At 38.8% G+C, this 15,207-nt stretch overlaps 1 protein-coding gene across 1 annotated transcript; it reads left to right on the top strand.

Moving 5' to 3' along the window:
• Positions 1-248: 248 nt before the first annotated feature.
• On the top strand, positions 249-14,047 carry cited1 (Cbp/p300-interacting transactivator, with Glu/Asp-rich carboxy-terminal domain, 1). The gene is made up of 2 exons (XM_030162719.1): positions 249-526; positions 10,604-14,047. Exon 2 carries the CDS (start codon positions 10,623-10,625, stop codon positions 11,190-11,192), a length of 570 nt encoding a protein of 189 aa, XP_030018579.1. The 5' UTR covers positions 249-526; positions 10,604-10,622; the 3' UTR covers positions 11,193-14,047.
• The last annotated feature ends 1,160 nt before the right edge of the window (positions 14,048-15,207 follow it).

The following is a 15,207-nucleotide window of genomic DNA, read 5'->3' as shown; positions in this document are numbered from 1 at the left end:
ACTCACCATATATTTTTTAATTAATACGTTTTTTGTTTTTTCTATTTTTATCAGTTACTGTAAACTTCCGGCGACCCCACTTGAATTCCAGGCGACCCCACATGGGGTCCGATTCCAAGGTTGATAAACAGTGCCATAGCCCCTTCTCTCCAAATCCCGTTCGATCCTGTTCCTGTTTTTGAGGCTACCCACAGAGGCACACATACACGCACCGGGCTGGTCAGTGAGAGGAAAGAGAGAGAGTGAGAGGCACAAAATGCTTTTTATTCAGTAACAAGCTCATTGAGGAGCTGACAAACCCTCCAGAGCCTCTGCAGTCACTCACTCTCAGTCAGTGTGTGGCTCTGTGCGCACAGTTTATTTCTGCGGACTGCTACTTCTGACTCTTAATATCCACGTAAAGACACATCTAAATAAGTGCATCTGTCTTTGGCACTTTGGACTTTCTGGATTTGCCTGTTAAACCTGCACTTATCTGGTCTTCTCCTGGTCATCGCTGTCAGACTTCCCCGGGCTTTTCCTAAAGGTTTGTTAAACACTCCTGTCATCTCTGCGTGATTTATTATTAATATTATTATTAAAACTTATGATCTCATCATTAACAGGACTTGCCACTTTATGTTTGTGCTGTAAATCTGCTCAGCCAAGTTCTTTAGTCAGTCAGTAACGGGCTCCTCTCTTCGTCTCTGCACGGCTCTTCTGCTGTAGAAGTGTTTACATAACATTTTAAATGAGGTCAAGGAGTTTTTGCCTCAAGCTGGATGTTTTTTTTTTTTTTTTTTAACTGTAAAACGGTGCGTGAAATTAACAGTCTCCCCAAGGTTTGCCTTTATATGTGGCAAACCTTACCAGTGCGTATCGTGATTCATCTTATGATTAATCTCAATTTAATAGGTTTATATGTTTAGCTAGGATTGTTTTTAACATAGATAATGCAGAAATTGCCGCAAAAGCCATGAAACTGGTGTAAAGTTGAGTTACTTCTGAAAGTACATGCAGGTTCTGTGTATTTTATGTCTTTGAACACTCTTCTTCTTCTTCTTCTTCTACTCCTTTTTATATTGTTCGGTTTCTTGCTCTGCTGTTTGTTTCTTCTTCTACGTTTTATTTCTTCTTCTGTTTCTTATATTTCTTCTTCTTCCTGTCTAGTCTAATCAAATAAATACTACACGGACTTAGCTTTCATTTTTATCAAGTCTATGTGTTTTTTTGCCCGAAGTAGTTGAATTTCGGACGCAGCAGACAGAAACTTTGTTGAAGCCACAGTAAGTCGGAGCTTCTTTTTTTTTTCTTTCTTTTTTTTTTTTTTTTTTCTTTTTTTTTTAAACCTTAATTGGCTTCTCATTAACCGCCTTCAATATGGAGTTGGAGCCAATTAAAACGAGTGGTGAATGAATGAATGCGTCACGCTGGGGCAGCATATGGTGTGCAGTCTATATGTGTGTGTGTTCGTGTCTGTGAAAGGGACTGAGACAGACTGACGTTTCAATTTGCTCGTCACGCTTTAATAGTGTAATTGAAAACCTCGTCGTCATTGGGGTGCGTTTGTGTGTGAGTTTGTGTGTTTCATGCCAGCTATAGACCAACCGACAATTCCTATGTAAATTCGTATAAGTGATATGATCTGCATTCATTTCACTCTCCCCATCATATTTCTGTATTAAATACAAATTAGATTTATGGATCTTGTGTTTTGCAATAATCAACATTCAGGTGCTTTTCTGCGAACAGCCTTGGCCTGCACCTCATGCAGGTTTATACTTTTCAGGTTTATATCATTTCAGATGTGATTATTGTGCATTTTGCTTTTTCAGATTAGACAGATCTCCAGATGTGTTGATATTGCATGCATCAAGTGTTTGCATGTTTCAAGTTTTTATTTATGGGTCGAGTTCAGTTCAGTAAACTCTACAAATGTGTTGGATTTGCTTACAAAGTTAAAAACAGGCCTGTTTTTCTGAGCGTGTGCAAACATGACTTTGTTGACATATGGGGTTCTCTTAGGGAAACAATGCAACAAACACATGATGACCTTACAGGACTATGATTCCCAAACGTAGGGCAGGGATGCAAAATCGGTGGCAAAGCTGTTTTTATCAAACCACAAGTAAAATATACAGCAGTAATATGACATGTAAAGTAAAGTGAAATGCACCAAACAGGCAGCAGTTGTTAAAAACCGAACAAGACGAAAGTTATGAAGCAAGAAGGATGTGATATAAAAGAAGTATAAAGGCAAAGAGCTAAAAAGATTCAAATGTGCCTTAAGACAAAAATGATGTAACCAGCCAAAATGACAAAATATTTTAAAAGAGCGCCTTTCAGAGATACTTTTGATAGTAGAAAAGTCAATAAAAATTTACATTGTTGGAAATCCTAGGCTGTGTATTTGTTAGTTTGGTTCCCAAGTAGACACCAGATTTCTGTTTTGGGTCTTACACTGAAAAAGGTTTTGCAAAATCACTGCTATAGAACATGATGCCTTGCTGTCGATGGAACTACAGGCAATGTGTAAAGTAGTTAAAAATAAGCTCATCTTTAACATGCGCAGCAGTAAAATAAATGTAAAAAGTCATCTATAATAGTAAAAGACTTAAGCTGACTATTTTACTGCACATTGACCCTTTGGATTTTTCTTACTAAAAGTTCATTTTGCTGATAATACTTGGACTTGAATGTAGAGCTTTGAGTGGAGTATTTTTTTTTACCCTTATACTGAAGTAATAATCTTCTGTGGTGGCCTTCAAATCTAAATGCCTGTCAAAAATTGTGTTTTATGGTTGTTCTGTAGCTTTTGGTCGTATGAGTTACATCAGCAGTGGTTTTTATTACTACTATAATTAGCAAAAGGAAAAAAATATTGAAGATCAGATGATAGAGCTCAAAGCTTGCCCATTTCTCCTAAATGGGCTTCATGGTGAGGTTTTCATCACTTGGTTTATCAACATACTATATGGCTGAAGTTTATTATAAATAGGCTACATCTACAGATTATTTTTACTGTCAACCCATTGTTTGTTGTGTTTATATCATAATACATCCCCAGTGCCTACAGTGTTTGGGGTTGTTTGACTAAACATCCAGCTGGATATGACAAAAATAATAAAACTCTTATAAAGAGGCAGAGAAGGCAGACTTTCATAGCAGATAATTAAAATAAATGTGGACCATTCCCTGGCCAAGACAGCAGCCCAGACTGCTAATAAAATAATTCGCAGCCAAGCTAAGTAGAGCCCAATTTCACAATCTCATAAAACTGGTGGAAGAGCACAATGAGTCAGGTCAGCTGTGAACAGGAAAAAACACTGGCGCTGCTCCAGCTGCTTCACACAGCATCCTTCCTTTAACTCCATCGCATCAGCCTCCTGCTCTGGGTGGGGAGGCAAACAGTCTGGGTATTTTTGAATCCAGTCCATCTTCATTTTAGAGTCAAACTGTGGGCTGCAGGTTTGTGTTATTGTGGTTTACAGCCAATCCCATTGTCTTCACACAAACAAGCTGTTATGTGAGGAAGTAAAAAGCCTTTCTCACTTCTCTCCTGTAGTAAACTTTAAATATCTCCTTCTGTGTTCTCAAAGAAGTCAGGTTCACACACTGGAAAATAACTAAAAGCACATTATCAGAGAATAAAATGCAAAATAAAATCTAAATTGCATTGGTTAGTGTTCTTATCTGAATCAAATCTGAATCACCTCTAATCACTCTGACCAAAGTATGATCTCCTGTAAAACTGCATAGAGCAACATTTGCACATTGGTGCCTCCAAAAGCCAGCCATGTAAAAATGTTAAAAACATTTCAGCTCCAATACCCACAATTCCAGATGTGTGATACCACTATATACCTTTGCCTACTGAAGCAAATGAGGCAAAGAAGAAAAATGAAAGATTCATCTTCATGATTCTGCTGAGAAAATACTTGTTTCTGGGAAATACGTCTTGTTTTTTTTTTCACTAAAAAGGAAAAAAAAGTAATTTAATCCAAAGAGTGCTGTTACTCCTCGATAATTTCTCCTAATTGGACTCCAAAATGTTATCTAAAATTTTAAGCGTAAAATATGCTGGTATTTGTCATTTTCGGCAGCAAAAATCTGATTCACTGAGAGCTCACTTTAAAATATGTGATCATCATGGACCATCCCTCTGGTAACTGTTGCACTTCCAAAAGACACTGTGTTATCACTAAATATCTGCTGTTTTAAACAAAACGAACAAAAATGACAAAGATTTAAGATCCATTTTCCATCATGCAGCTTTCCATTTTTACTTCTCAGGAAACGGATAATGTTGTATTTAAAGGAACATAAAAACCTTACAACAAAAGCATAAGAGAAACATACTCTAGTATTTTTTTCTGTGTAGTTGTTGTCTGCCACCATAGATCTACACCAGAATTGTAAAATTGTATTGATCAGCTACATTCCTTCCTATTATTGTGATTTTCACTCAAAAATTTTGCAATGGTTTGTCAAATGTGTGTTTCAGTGTTGTTATCGAGTATGAAAAACTGCATTTGTACCCTAAAGAAAATACACTCCAAAGAGTTTGCCATTTGATGAGATGTGTGTTTTTTCTCTTGGACTCAGTGTGGTGGAAAGCTGTTGAGACACCATGTGCAGCTTGGCCCTGACAGTAATCAGTCAATGAATAATGAACACACACACATACAGAGAGAGAGAGAGAGAGAGAGAGAGAGCTGCCATTGACAGCTGTTTGGTATCTTTGTGTGTGTTAACTCTATCAGTCGAGTGCAGCTGCATGCCTGCCTGTAGCAATTATGTTCTCGCTAAATAAGAGCTGGCGCTGGGAGGAGGGGCTGTATGTGCAGACTCTGCAGGTCTTCTAAATCAATACATTTAAGGGTTAAAACTGACTTATTGGTTGAAGTCAGGGTTTGGTTTAGGCATGATGTGGTTAAGTCTCAAGTAAATGAATGTAAGTCAATGGCATATGTTAGCTTTCTGTTGTCTGATCAAACTACACTCATTCTTTTCTTTAGCTCAAGTTTTTTTATCCTGAGCCTGCTGCAGTTTACATTTTAAATATGATTTTGGTTTTTTTTGCTTGTGAAAAAAAAGAGAAGTCATGTTTTCAGTAGTATTTAGTGACTTGTTCCTTTAAAGATGATGGAAATATGACTGTGACAGTGCAAGAGCGAAGGGACTGAGAATCAGCACGTTAAGCGATTAACTTACCCAAAGGATAGCCACATGGTGTGTGTGTGTGTGTGTGTGTGTGTGTGTGTGTGCGCGCATGTGTGTGTGTGCTTTTGAACTGCGTGTAACATAAACCAGCTCTGGGACTTCAATGTGAGCCTCAAGGAGTGTATTTGCAAGAGTCACACCAGTGGCAGAAAAAGTATTCAGATTCTTAAGTAAGAGTACCGCAACCGAAATGTAAAAATACTTGATTACACTTATATATTTTGCATTAAAATCTATATTTAAGTAAAGCAGATATTCACAGCAAAGGTATATTTAGTCTAAGCACTGGATTCATGCTTTAACTGATCGTTATGTCTGACGTCATTGGATTATTTATTGTGAAGCATCAGTGTTGTTGCAGCATGTTCCTGCTGTAGCTGCTGGAGGTACCTAGTGTGAATTACTGTATAGAAGCTGATGTCACACACCTTCTGGTCTTATTTTAGAAAAAAAAATCTAATGAGAAAAGATTTTTTTTTTTTTCATCCCGACTGAATTATTCCATTATTTAGACATCTGGTGTTTCCCAAATTAAAGAAAAAAAAAAAAAAGATTTTTTCAAGAAAGTTGTGGTTTGGTGTAAAAATACAAAATTATAAGATGTAAACATGTAAAAAGAAAGACTGCACACCCAAAAGTTGCAGAAATTACATTATCGTAACTGCCTCTACAATCTGTTCAGAGTCACTGAAGATGCTTCTGCTGCTTCAGCATGACCAGACCTGTAGTGATTTTCACATTTTTAAATACTTTTTCCAATGATGTTATGATGTTACAGTCTTTTTGGTATCATGTGCAACAAGAGATGCAGTCCACTTAGCTATTTTGTAAAAAACAACAACAAAAAAAACAAAAAACATGTCGGATCCCATGAGGCACAGCAGAAGCGGCAGAACTTTACTTCTCTGTACCCAGTTTTATGTACAAGGACACATGTAAATCTGAGGTCTAAACATATAACTAATGAGACAGAAAAGAAGGCAAAACAAAGCAATAATGCACATCTGTTTTTTTTTTCTAACCTTTGATTTTCTGTGACAAATTTGATGATTTGAGCATTTAATAAAATAAAACATGAGATAGTTGGGAGGCGCCCTATTGTCAGAAGGCCTGTTAGTCAGAAAATCAGAAGGCCCATTAGTCAGAAAAAGGTTGGGTGTTAGAGTTAGGGTTAGATTTATCAATTAAATCTAAGCAAATTTTCTGACTAAAGGGCCTTCTGACAATAAGGTGGACACCGAGATAGTTACTTGTTAAAAATCACTCTTTGGTGGAGCTCATACCTTTGAATTGTGTACCTGAGTACATACTTCAAACCACCATTTTAATCTTACAAGTGTCGTATTTTAAAATATTGCAGTATAGTATGTTAAGATGGAAGACAAATGTAGTAGAGTAAAAAGTATAAAGTTGCAGAAAAAGGAAATACTCAAGTAAAGTAACTCAGATTTGTGCATGAGTACAGTACTTAACCCCACTGGCCTTGAGTAAGTTAAAATATTAATTATTAGTAAATGGCATTAGAGTCAAACCTCACCTATAGTAAGTGGAAATCTGAAATACTCAAGAAAAGCCTGTGTACTTCAAACAGCAGACATATGCTCAGTTCTCATGGCCTGTATGTATTTATCCTGCCATGTGACCCAGTCAAACTTAGGATAATCAAAGGCTCCGTTGTATTGAAAAGTCCATTCAGTCTACACACATGTATAGACTTATAAACACTCCCTAGCCTCATTGGTACCCATGGGCCTTCTCCCCACGGCTTTTTCATGGTTAATTTGCTGCTCAATAGGTCAAGAGAGAAAGCAGACACGAAGTGAATACACACTCGCAGACGCACAAGGAGTCATGTGGCCGTTCAGGCACCAGGGTTGGCCCGTTGTGTGTTTCCCAGACAGATGTGACCGTAGTGATTTATCAGGTCATAAGAACATGAGCAAAGCTGCTCTTAAGTCAACAACGCCTTTGTTGTTGCGGTCTGAGGCAGCTGAGCATTTGTCAGGAAACGCTATTAAATGACCACTTAAGTTATTTGTCATCCTTCACTAAGCTAACAAATGCTGCCTGCAAGCCACCAGTAATTTTACCTCTAGTGTCTCCTGTCTCAAGTAATGCCAAAAAGTCAAATACATTGTTCCATTTTTAATTTTTTTTCATACTTAAGAAGATTGATTTCACTTTAAATGTCGACCATGGCACAATTAACTTAGCAAGCAAGGGAAACAGGCAGCCTGGTTCTCTCTATTCAACAGGATATCTTTCACCTACTATTTTACAAGGTATTTTTCATATTTAAGATTCCATATTAAAGATTTACCCATATGTGAGTGGTTATGAATGAATGAATGTTTTTATTATTGTTTCTTGCATAAAGGACATGTCCAGCCCTTACATGGGCTTATAAGACACCAAAAATACAAACCAAAAATCAAATACCAGACAATAGGCACAAGAGATATGAATTTAGTTGTATGACATTAGCTAGCTACATTTATGTACAAACAGCTGCCTCGGTCGGTTGTTTTCACCCATGATAACGGCCTGTATAATACTGTCTGTGCAGAAAGTTTCCATAAAACTCCTTATAGTGGTTCATGAGTTCCTCATATGCTCCCTTCTACTTACCTACAGCAGCAACAAAGAGTGTTAAAGCAAAGACTTGAAACAGTCCAACATGGCAGCTGTGTAGCTCTGTGTCTATCAAGGGCCAAGGACCATTACTCTAAAATGAAGCCTATGCATCTTCTCTCCCTTTCTTAGTTGATAAAATAAGGCAACAGAAGTTAAATTGTAACACCACTGATGGCCACTGGGGGTAGCTCCAAAAAGCCCACGCTTCTATATGCCGCGTTTCCACTACATGCTTATCTCGACTCGGCCTTTTTGCATTTCCATTACGTAAAAGAACCTGCAATCTGGTACCCGGCACTACTTTTTTAGTATTTGCTTGGCTGAGGTTCCAAAATGGGTGAAGAGATACTAAAATGTGATGTGTAAACACTGTAGACCACTGATTGGTCAGAGAGTTGTCATACATCATTGCTTCATCAATGTGCGACATGTCATTTAAAAAAAAAAAAAAAACATTCGGAAGTTTACAGTAAATATACCGGTAGGCTAATCCATGATGATAGCCTGCAAAATGATGTTGTGGTCAGTTGGGGAGGGTCAGACATTTCTGTCCTTGGTGGCCAATAAAAAGATTCAATGTGAGCTTTACGGGCCAACACACAATGAGCGAATTTATCAGTAACTCTCTGAGCAGACGTCACGGAAGTTACACACAGCGTCGCCATGATGTCCAGGTACTCTAAAGTCGGTAGTATTCTGTAATGGAAACGGTCTCCAGGAATAGTACCTGGTAGGTGAGTTGAGCTGAGACGGCACCACGTAGTGGAAATGTGGCGATAGACTCTCTAAATAATAATAATAATAATAATAATTTTTTACAATACTTATTCTGGTCTCATCCATTTTATTTGGACCCTTCAATAAGGATGATTATTTTTTTCTCCATTAGTCAGATCTAAGTTCAATTACAAGATTTTTACGTCAGCTATGTTGGGCTTTGATTGATATGTCTGCATGACAGCTCACGAACCTGCCAAGTTGGACTTTTATAGTTTCATTTTATTTAATAAAGTACATTTTTGCTGACAGACACCTCCACTGTGGTTAAGATTGTAAAACAACTTTGTTTAGCAATTCTCAGTAAGAACTCTGATTCAGTGAACTAGTCTATAGCGTTAACTCACCTCTTACTGCCTGTGTTTTGGGTCTAAATGATCAACGTAGTCCTAGCCAAATCCCAAAGTAGTGGCTTCAAAACAGCAATTGATGCCAACGAGGTTCCTTCACCCACCAATTCTATGTATTCTATCGCTGCTACACACTAATGTTGCTGCTGAACAAAAAAATAGCTTTCAGTTTTCATCACCGTCAAAGTAAGTTTTTTGATATTAGCAAAGATTCTACACATACTGTAAACTAAAATTGAGTTGCTTTTGAGAACAACTTTAAAACCAAAATGGCAGGGAAGTTCCTCTGTTGTTTTGTGATACTAGATTATAGCTTTCATTTCTTGTCTCTGTAAGTTCTTTAGTACTCCATTCTAGGAGTATAGAAATGGAGTTTGCTAAAGTCAGCACAGTACAGATGGCACACACTAATGTTACATATTGAACCTTAAGTGTTGAGGGGTGGAAATGTGGTGTCAGCTGTCTTTATTGTTTGTTCTACAACATAGAAAATGAAATTCAATATCACTCATCTCTATTTTACCACATAATAGAAATATGCTTTGCAATTCAATTTTGATATTTTTTTGAATTCTGTATTCTTATTAAAATCCAGAAACAGACTAGATTCAATAGCTTAATAACTGCAGTTTTGACATCTCATGTAGCTCCTTTCTCATTTTCTTGAAGCTCTTTATCAGCTTAACTGTCCGTTTTATGTGTTGAGTATCCCCAGCTAAAATAACACGTAGTGTAGGTGCGAATCAATTCATGAACCTTTGTTTTTCACACCTGTTTGCACAAGTGAGTGTTTCTACTCTGCATGGATGTTGTGTAAAAGCAGTCTGTTGTTATGGCAACAACAGTGATGCAGGAGATACTGAAGAGTAGTTATGGTTTACTGAAGCATAATGTTTGCTTAATATTTCTGTTGTCTGGTTGCCCGGACTTTCATGCTGGCCTGCATTTGGCTGCATGGTTACATCAGCCAAACCATCTTTATTATAATGGAGCATTCAGCACAGACTGACATACACAACGGCTTGGTTCAGAGTTTTTGAAGTGTGGTTGTATGAAGTGCATAAGAGCTGTTGTATCACTCACTTCAAAACCACAAGACTCAGACTTTGTTATGAGCAGTTCCAACAACAGCTCACTTTTCCATTGCAGCATGAAATGTCGTCATGTCATCTGTCTTTATATTGATTACTTTGATTTGGACAGAAAAGAGAGAATCACAGAAGGAAGATTATGCTGTTCCCCCTTTTTTCTGCCTCCTGCAGCTTTAATTTGTCATCCATCTGCGTATTAAAACAAGCATTCTTGCTTTCCTGATAGCATCTGGTTTAAATACACAAAACTATGAAACCTAAAATGGGTTTGATTGACTAATTTGTGGTTGTTGCAAGTCCAAGTGAAGTTACAACATGCTTCAACAAAACAGAACATTTGTCTTCCCCAGATGTTTTGCAGGTGTGGCTTCAGCAGCTGTCGGTTTACACTGAACCATTTCAGATTTGTATCTCCGTATCTGTGGTAGTCAAATGTTTAATGACATATGAGCAGACCCTGTTTAGCTTGTGAGCTTATCTCTTCCTCTTCATGTCCCCGTTCAATGACATTACATAACTTCTCCCCTCTCTTCCTCGTTCCTCTTGCAGGCTCTGGGTTTTCCTGGTGATGACCTCACTGCTGTTCCCTGGCAACGCCCACGCTGCAATGAAGGACCTCTCCTCTTCTTCATCTCCTCTTACCTCCCTGCTCCACTACCCATCCTCCAAAGCCGCCACTGTGCCCTTCTCCCCGTCCCCGGGCCACGTCGCCTCGCCCGGATCATCGCTGACGTCTGTCTCCAAAACACAGCCCTTCTGCCTCCAGACAGGGCCGCATCTCATCGCCAGCATGCAGCTACAGAAGCTCAACTCCCACTACCAGAACCTTGCGGGAGCATCTGCCGGACATCAGACAGCCGGTGGAACTCAAAGAGGGTACACCACCTCGCCGCTGGGCACAGGCAGCCAGATCCTGGGACCCTCTGCGGGTCTTGGAGGAGGTGGGATGGGTGTCGGCATCACTGTGGGCAACCAGGGCTCAGGGGCAGGAGGAATTATCGACTTTGACCCTGTGGACGAGGAGGTTCTCATGTCTCTGGTGGTGGAACTGGGTTTGGACCGGGCCAATGAGCTTCCAGAACTGTGGCTGGGCCAGAACGAGTTCGACTTCATGTCAGACGTGCCTGCCGGATGCTGACCTCCAAAACCAAAATGTCCAGATGCAAGAATTGGTTGACAAAGAGAGAGAAGACTTCTCTTCTCTGTTTTGTTTTTCTCTTTTCTCCCTTTCTTGGTTGATAAAATGAGGAAACAGAAGAGACACTTGGTGATCAGGAGAAAGGAGACTTCACCTTTGCTTTTTTGCTCTCTTCGGGAAGAGAGACACATGAAGGAAAAAAATAACTTTTGCTTTTGGAGACGTAGAAACAGATTGAACTTCTTCTATTTGATTCAGTCAGCACATTTTTCTTTTCTTGAATGGTGTTTTTAAGAAGTCTTTTTGTGTTGCCTCTTGCTTCACCACTTAAAATGTTTTGCTTTCATTTAATGAAGGAAAAAGAGACATGAGCAGAACAGAAACATGAGCTCATTCTTATCACTGCCGCACAGGTTTAATGAAAACAAGGTGATTGACACGAGAGACGTTTGAGCCAGCCTCTTGGAAACAAAACGACACTGACACACCTGTTTTCCTCAGCCCCTCTTTCTTCACAGTTCTGTTCTGTTGATGCCTAAGAAAAATGAGCATGGAATACGTGACTTTATGGGAGATTTGCAAAGGATGACAAACCTTAAGTTTCCTGTTTTCTTAATGGACAATATTAGACTCTCGGTCTCACGGGAAAGAGACTCCTGTCTCTTGGCCTCACAAAGAAACTGATTGTCTGGGAACTTATCTCAATGTACTTGTCTTTCTTTCTTTTTTTGTTTGAATTAAGTTCAACTAGTCGTATTCATAGGACATGTTATTTAAGACAGTGGGTGATATCCATCAGGACTCTTGGACAAGGGGCGCTTCTGTCGTGCATCTATAATCAGTTCTACTTTTCTGAACATAATGAATTAGATCAAGAGACGTGGAATCTCAGAGATGAATGGAGTAAATTGTGTCTTGTTCTGGAGTTCGGCCTCATTAAAATGATCCAGGCCATGTGAGTCAACACTACATGATCATGTTTTGTTTTGTGAGCAATGGAAAAAACACAGACCTGTGGTAGCATCCTGGATCAGCAGATCTTTGATGAAGGTCATACTTCTAACAAGGATTCATTGCTTTGTTAACATTTGTGGACATGCTTTTCCATGTTCTCCCACTTTGATGCTTGTTTCCAAACACATCTTTCAGCCTCTGGCAAACTCATTTTCACCGCATTTCCATGTTGCTCATGAGGAAGCTTTGTCTGTTTTGTTATCTGAAGGTTTGTAGGTACTGTTTGCACACCTTTGACTTAAAGACACTAGTGTAGCTGGCTTTCAACATGTCCAAATAATGGTTCTACCCCACCGATTTCCCATGTAAAATGTCATTATGTGTTTCTGCAAGCCGTGGATACATATTATCTCAGCATCATTTATCATTGAAGGATCTGCTTCTTTTTTTGGCATTTCTTGAATAGGCAGGAGGTGATTGGTATGGATGGTGGATTTACACAAGAAAGCAGAATTCACATCCTGTAAGTTTCAGTTTCAGCAATAAAAGCACTTGGGTTGCAGTTAAGAAAAGATTATGGTAGTCATTGAGAATGGGCATTGTTTATCACATCTTTGCAGACTTTTCCTGTATTAAGCCAAGCCCTGGCGTCTGTCCCTCATGCTAAAAGGGTGCTTTCAGTGCCGAAACCTACCACAAAAAGTCTGATAACGGTGTTGTTTCTTAGACACGTGATTGTTATTGTAACATCATTCTAATTCCATGAGAATGCCAAAAACACCATCAGTGGTTAAATCATTACAAGCTGTATGTACATATATCTAGAAACACTGATATGAAACAGATATTTGATCCAGAAACATTGAGATAATGCATATCTGTGGTTTGCAGAAATGCATAATAGAGCTGAACAATTGGGAAAAAAACAAAATCATATTGTGACAGATATTGTGATTGTGATATGAGTCATGGTTTTAGTAGGAAATGTAATTTTTGCATTTCATTTTCCACTGAGAAAAACATTGATCATTCAACCTTTTACTCAATAGCATTATTTTTTTGTAGTGTTTCATAATGACAGCATCAGAAAATAGAGATTGACAGTGCTGTGAATGACGCCTGACCTCCTACCTGTAGGAGATTTACTGTAATGTTGTCATTGTATATTTCTGCATACCATAGATGCATATAATTTCAATGTTTCTGAACCAAAAATATGGTCTTTTTAGGGAATAGAAAAAGGATATCATCCAGCATCTTTGAAATTACGTATGTGCTTGTTGCAAATGTATAGTGACAAATTAAATATTGTTTATGGAGATGTTTAACCACTGATGCAATTTGGTTAGGGTCAGGAAAGGATACAGGAGCTTGGTTCAATACAGAAAAATTCTGCAAAGATGTGACAGAAAAATTATTCAATGTGTTTATTAAGACTTACACTCTTTACACCCAAAATGCACCTATATGCGAAAAAAAATTGCAAGAGTTAAGATGTAAATTCCACTCTGGTTTCCAAATGCGGGTTTTGTATCATCTCCTACCTAGTGAGGAAGGTAAAAATGACAATGTATTTTTATACTATATGTATCAATGTTTTGCAGAAAATAAAAAATGACAACACTTTATTTAAAACCTGCAAAAGTATAAAGAGCCAAAGTCCAGCCCTATGGGACCTGAATGACTAGCAGTCAAAGGTGAAAGACAAATCCTTTTTTGATTCTGTTTGAGGTTTACCGCTCACCACACACACACGCCACACAAAATGTTGCAGTTTGTGGTAAAGTTAGTGAAGTAGAATCTCGTTTTGTGTGGAAGCAGCTCAGTGGACTGGATGTCACACATGATTAATATCACCTAAATCACACCAGCCTTTAACTTGAGGTGAAAAAGTAGAGAAAGAGGTGGAAATCTCTACAGATCTGATCAGGATGAAGCTGCACAGACAACTTCAGGGACTCTGGACAGATTGTGGAGGGCATGGACTTTTCAGGTGTGCAGTCTTTCAATTTACGTATTTTCACACTATGGTACTTCAACAGCTTTACAACAAACTGCGGCTTTCTTCAATCAATCAATCAAATTTTATTTATATAGCACCAAATCATAACAAAAGTTATCTCATGATGCTTTACATATTGAGTTGGTTGAAACCAGACTCTAGACTTGACTTGTAAAGTGTGAATTATAGATAAATCAAATGATTATTCATCTCGTGACGCTGATCGCCATTCTTACTTTACCAAAATGAAGTGGACAGGTTGGGACTTGGACTTCTCCAATCCCCCAGCCCTCTACACCTTACATCTACTCACGCGATTGATAGTGCAGTCCTTCTCTCTAATGTTGACACCTGACCCGGTCTACCTATAGGAGCTTTACCGCTCTGCGTCCTGCTCTACATGGCTGCAGTTAGGGTGGGGGCTCTGACCTATATGTGCTGTGGTAAGAAGAGACGGAAGGGGCTTGAACTGGGCAGCAGGAACAAAGGCTTTCCACCTGAACCCTGCTTGTCTGTCATTGTGGGTATTGTGGGGTTTTCTGGACCACACACAAACAAAATAACACACCTGCATACGTATAACACCTGCATGGGGACTTCAAGCTGTACAGCGAGACAGAAATGAAGCAAACACGCATACACACACACATACACACACACACAGGAGGACGGGGATGGTATTACAGCAGGGAAATGGGAGTAGCAGCAATGAAACAGGCACTTGTTCAGTTACACACAGACTTCAGAGGGTATTGAGGTTGTTGTTGGTGTGTGTGTGTGTGCATGTGTGTGTGTGTGCATGAGTGAAAGTGAATGTATGCAAGTCTGAAAATACAGTTGTGTGTGTGTGTGTGTTCGAGGAAACTATGACCAGCAGGTAATCCTTCCAAATGATGAGCACTAAAAGGAAAAAACACATACACAAAGCCTTGTTAATTTATTTAGATAGAGACAGGTCAGCTTACACACACACACACTCTGTCTTTTCACTTTTGATGGACTCTGAATTCTTTTCTTTTCTTGAAATGCGAGAAGCGGTGATCACTGATTAATGAAAAC

The sequence above is a fragment of the Sphaeramia orbicularis genome, chromosome 18, assembly GCF_902148855.1.
Source record: "Sphaeramia orbicularis chromosome 18, fSphaOr1.1, whole genome shotgun sequence".
NCBI lineage: Eukaryota > Metazoa > Chordata > Actinopteri > Kurtiformes > Apogonidae > Sphaeramia > Sphaeramia orbicularis.
Note: the sequence above shows the minus strand (reverse complement) of the source record. Positions and strands in the feature narration are given on the sequence as shown.

Bases quoted from the DNA above. Each gene is read 5' to 3' on its own strand.
- cited1 (XM_030162719.1), top strand. From the start codon at position 10,623: ATGACCTCACTGCTGTTCCCTGGCAACGCCCACGCTGCAATGAAGGAC.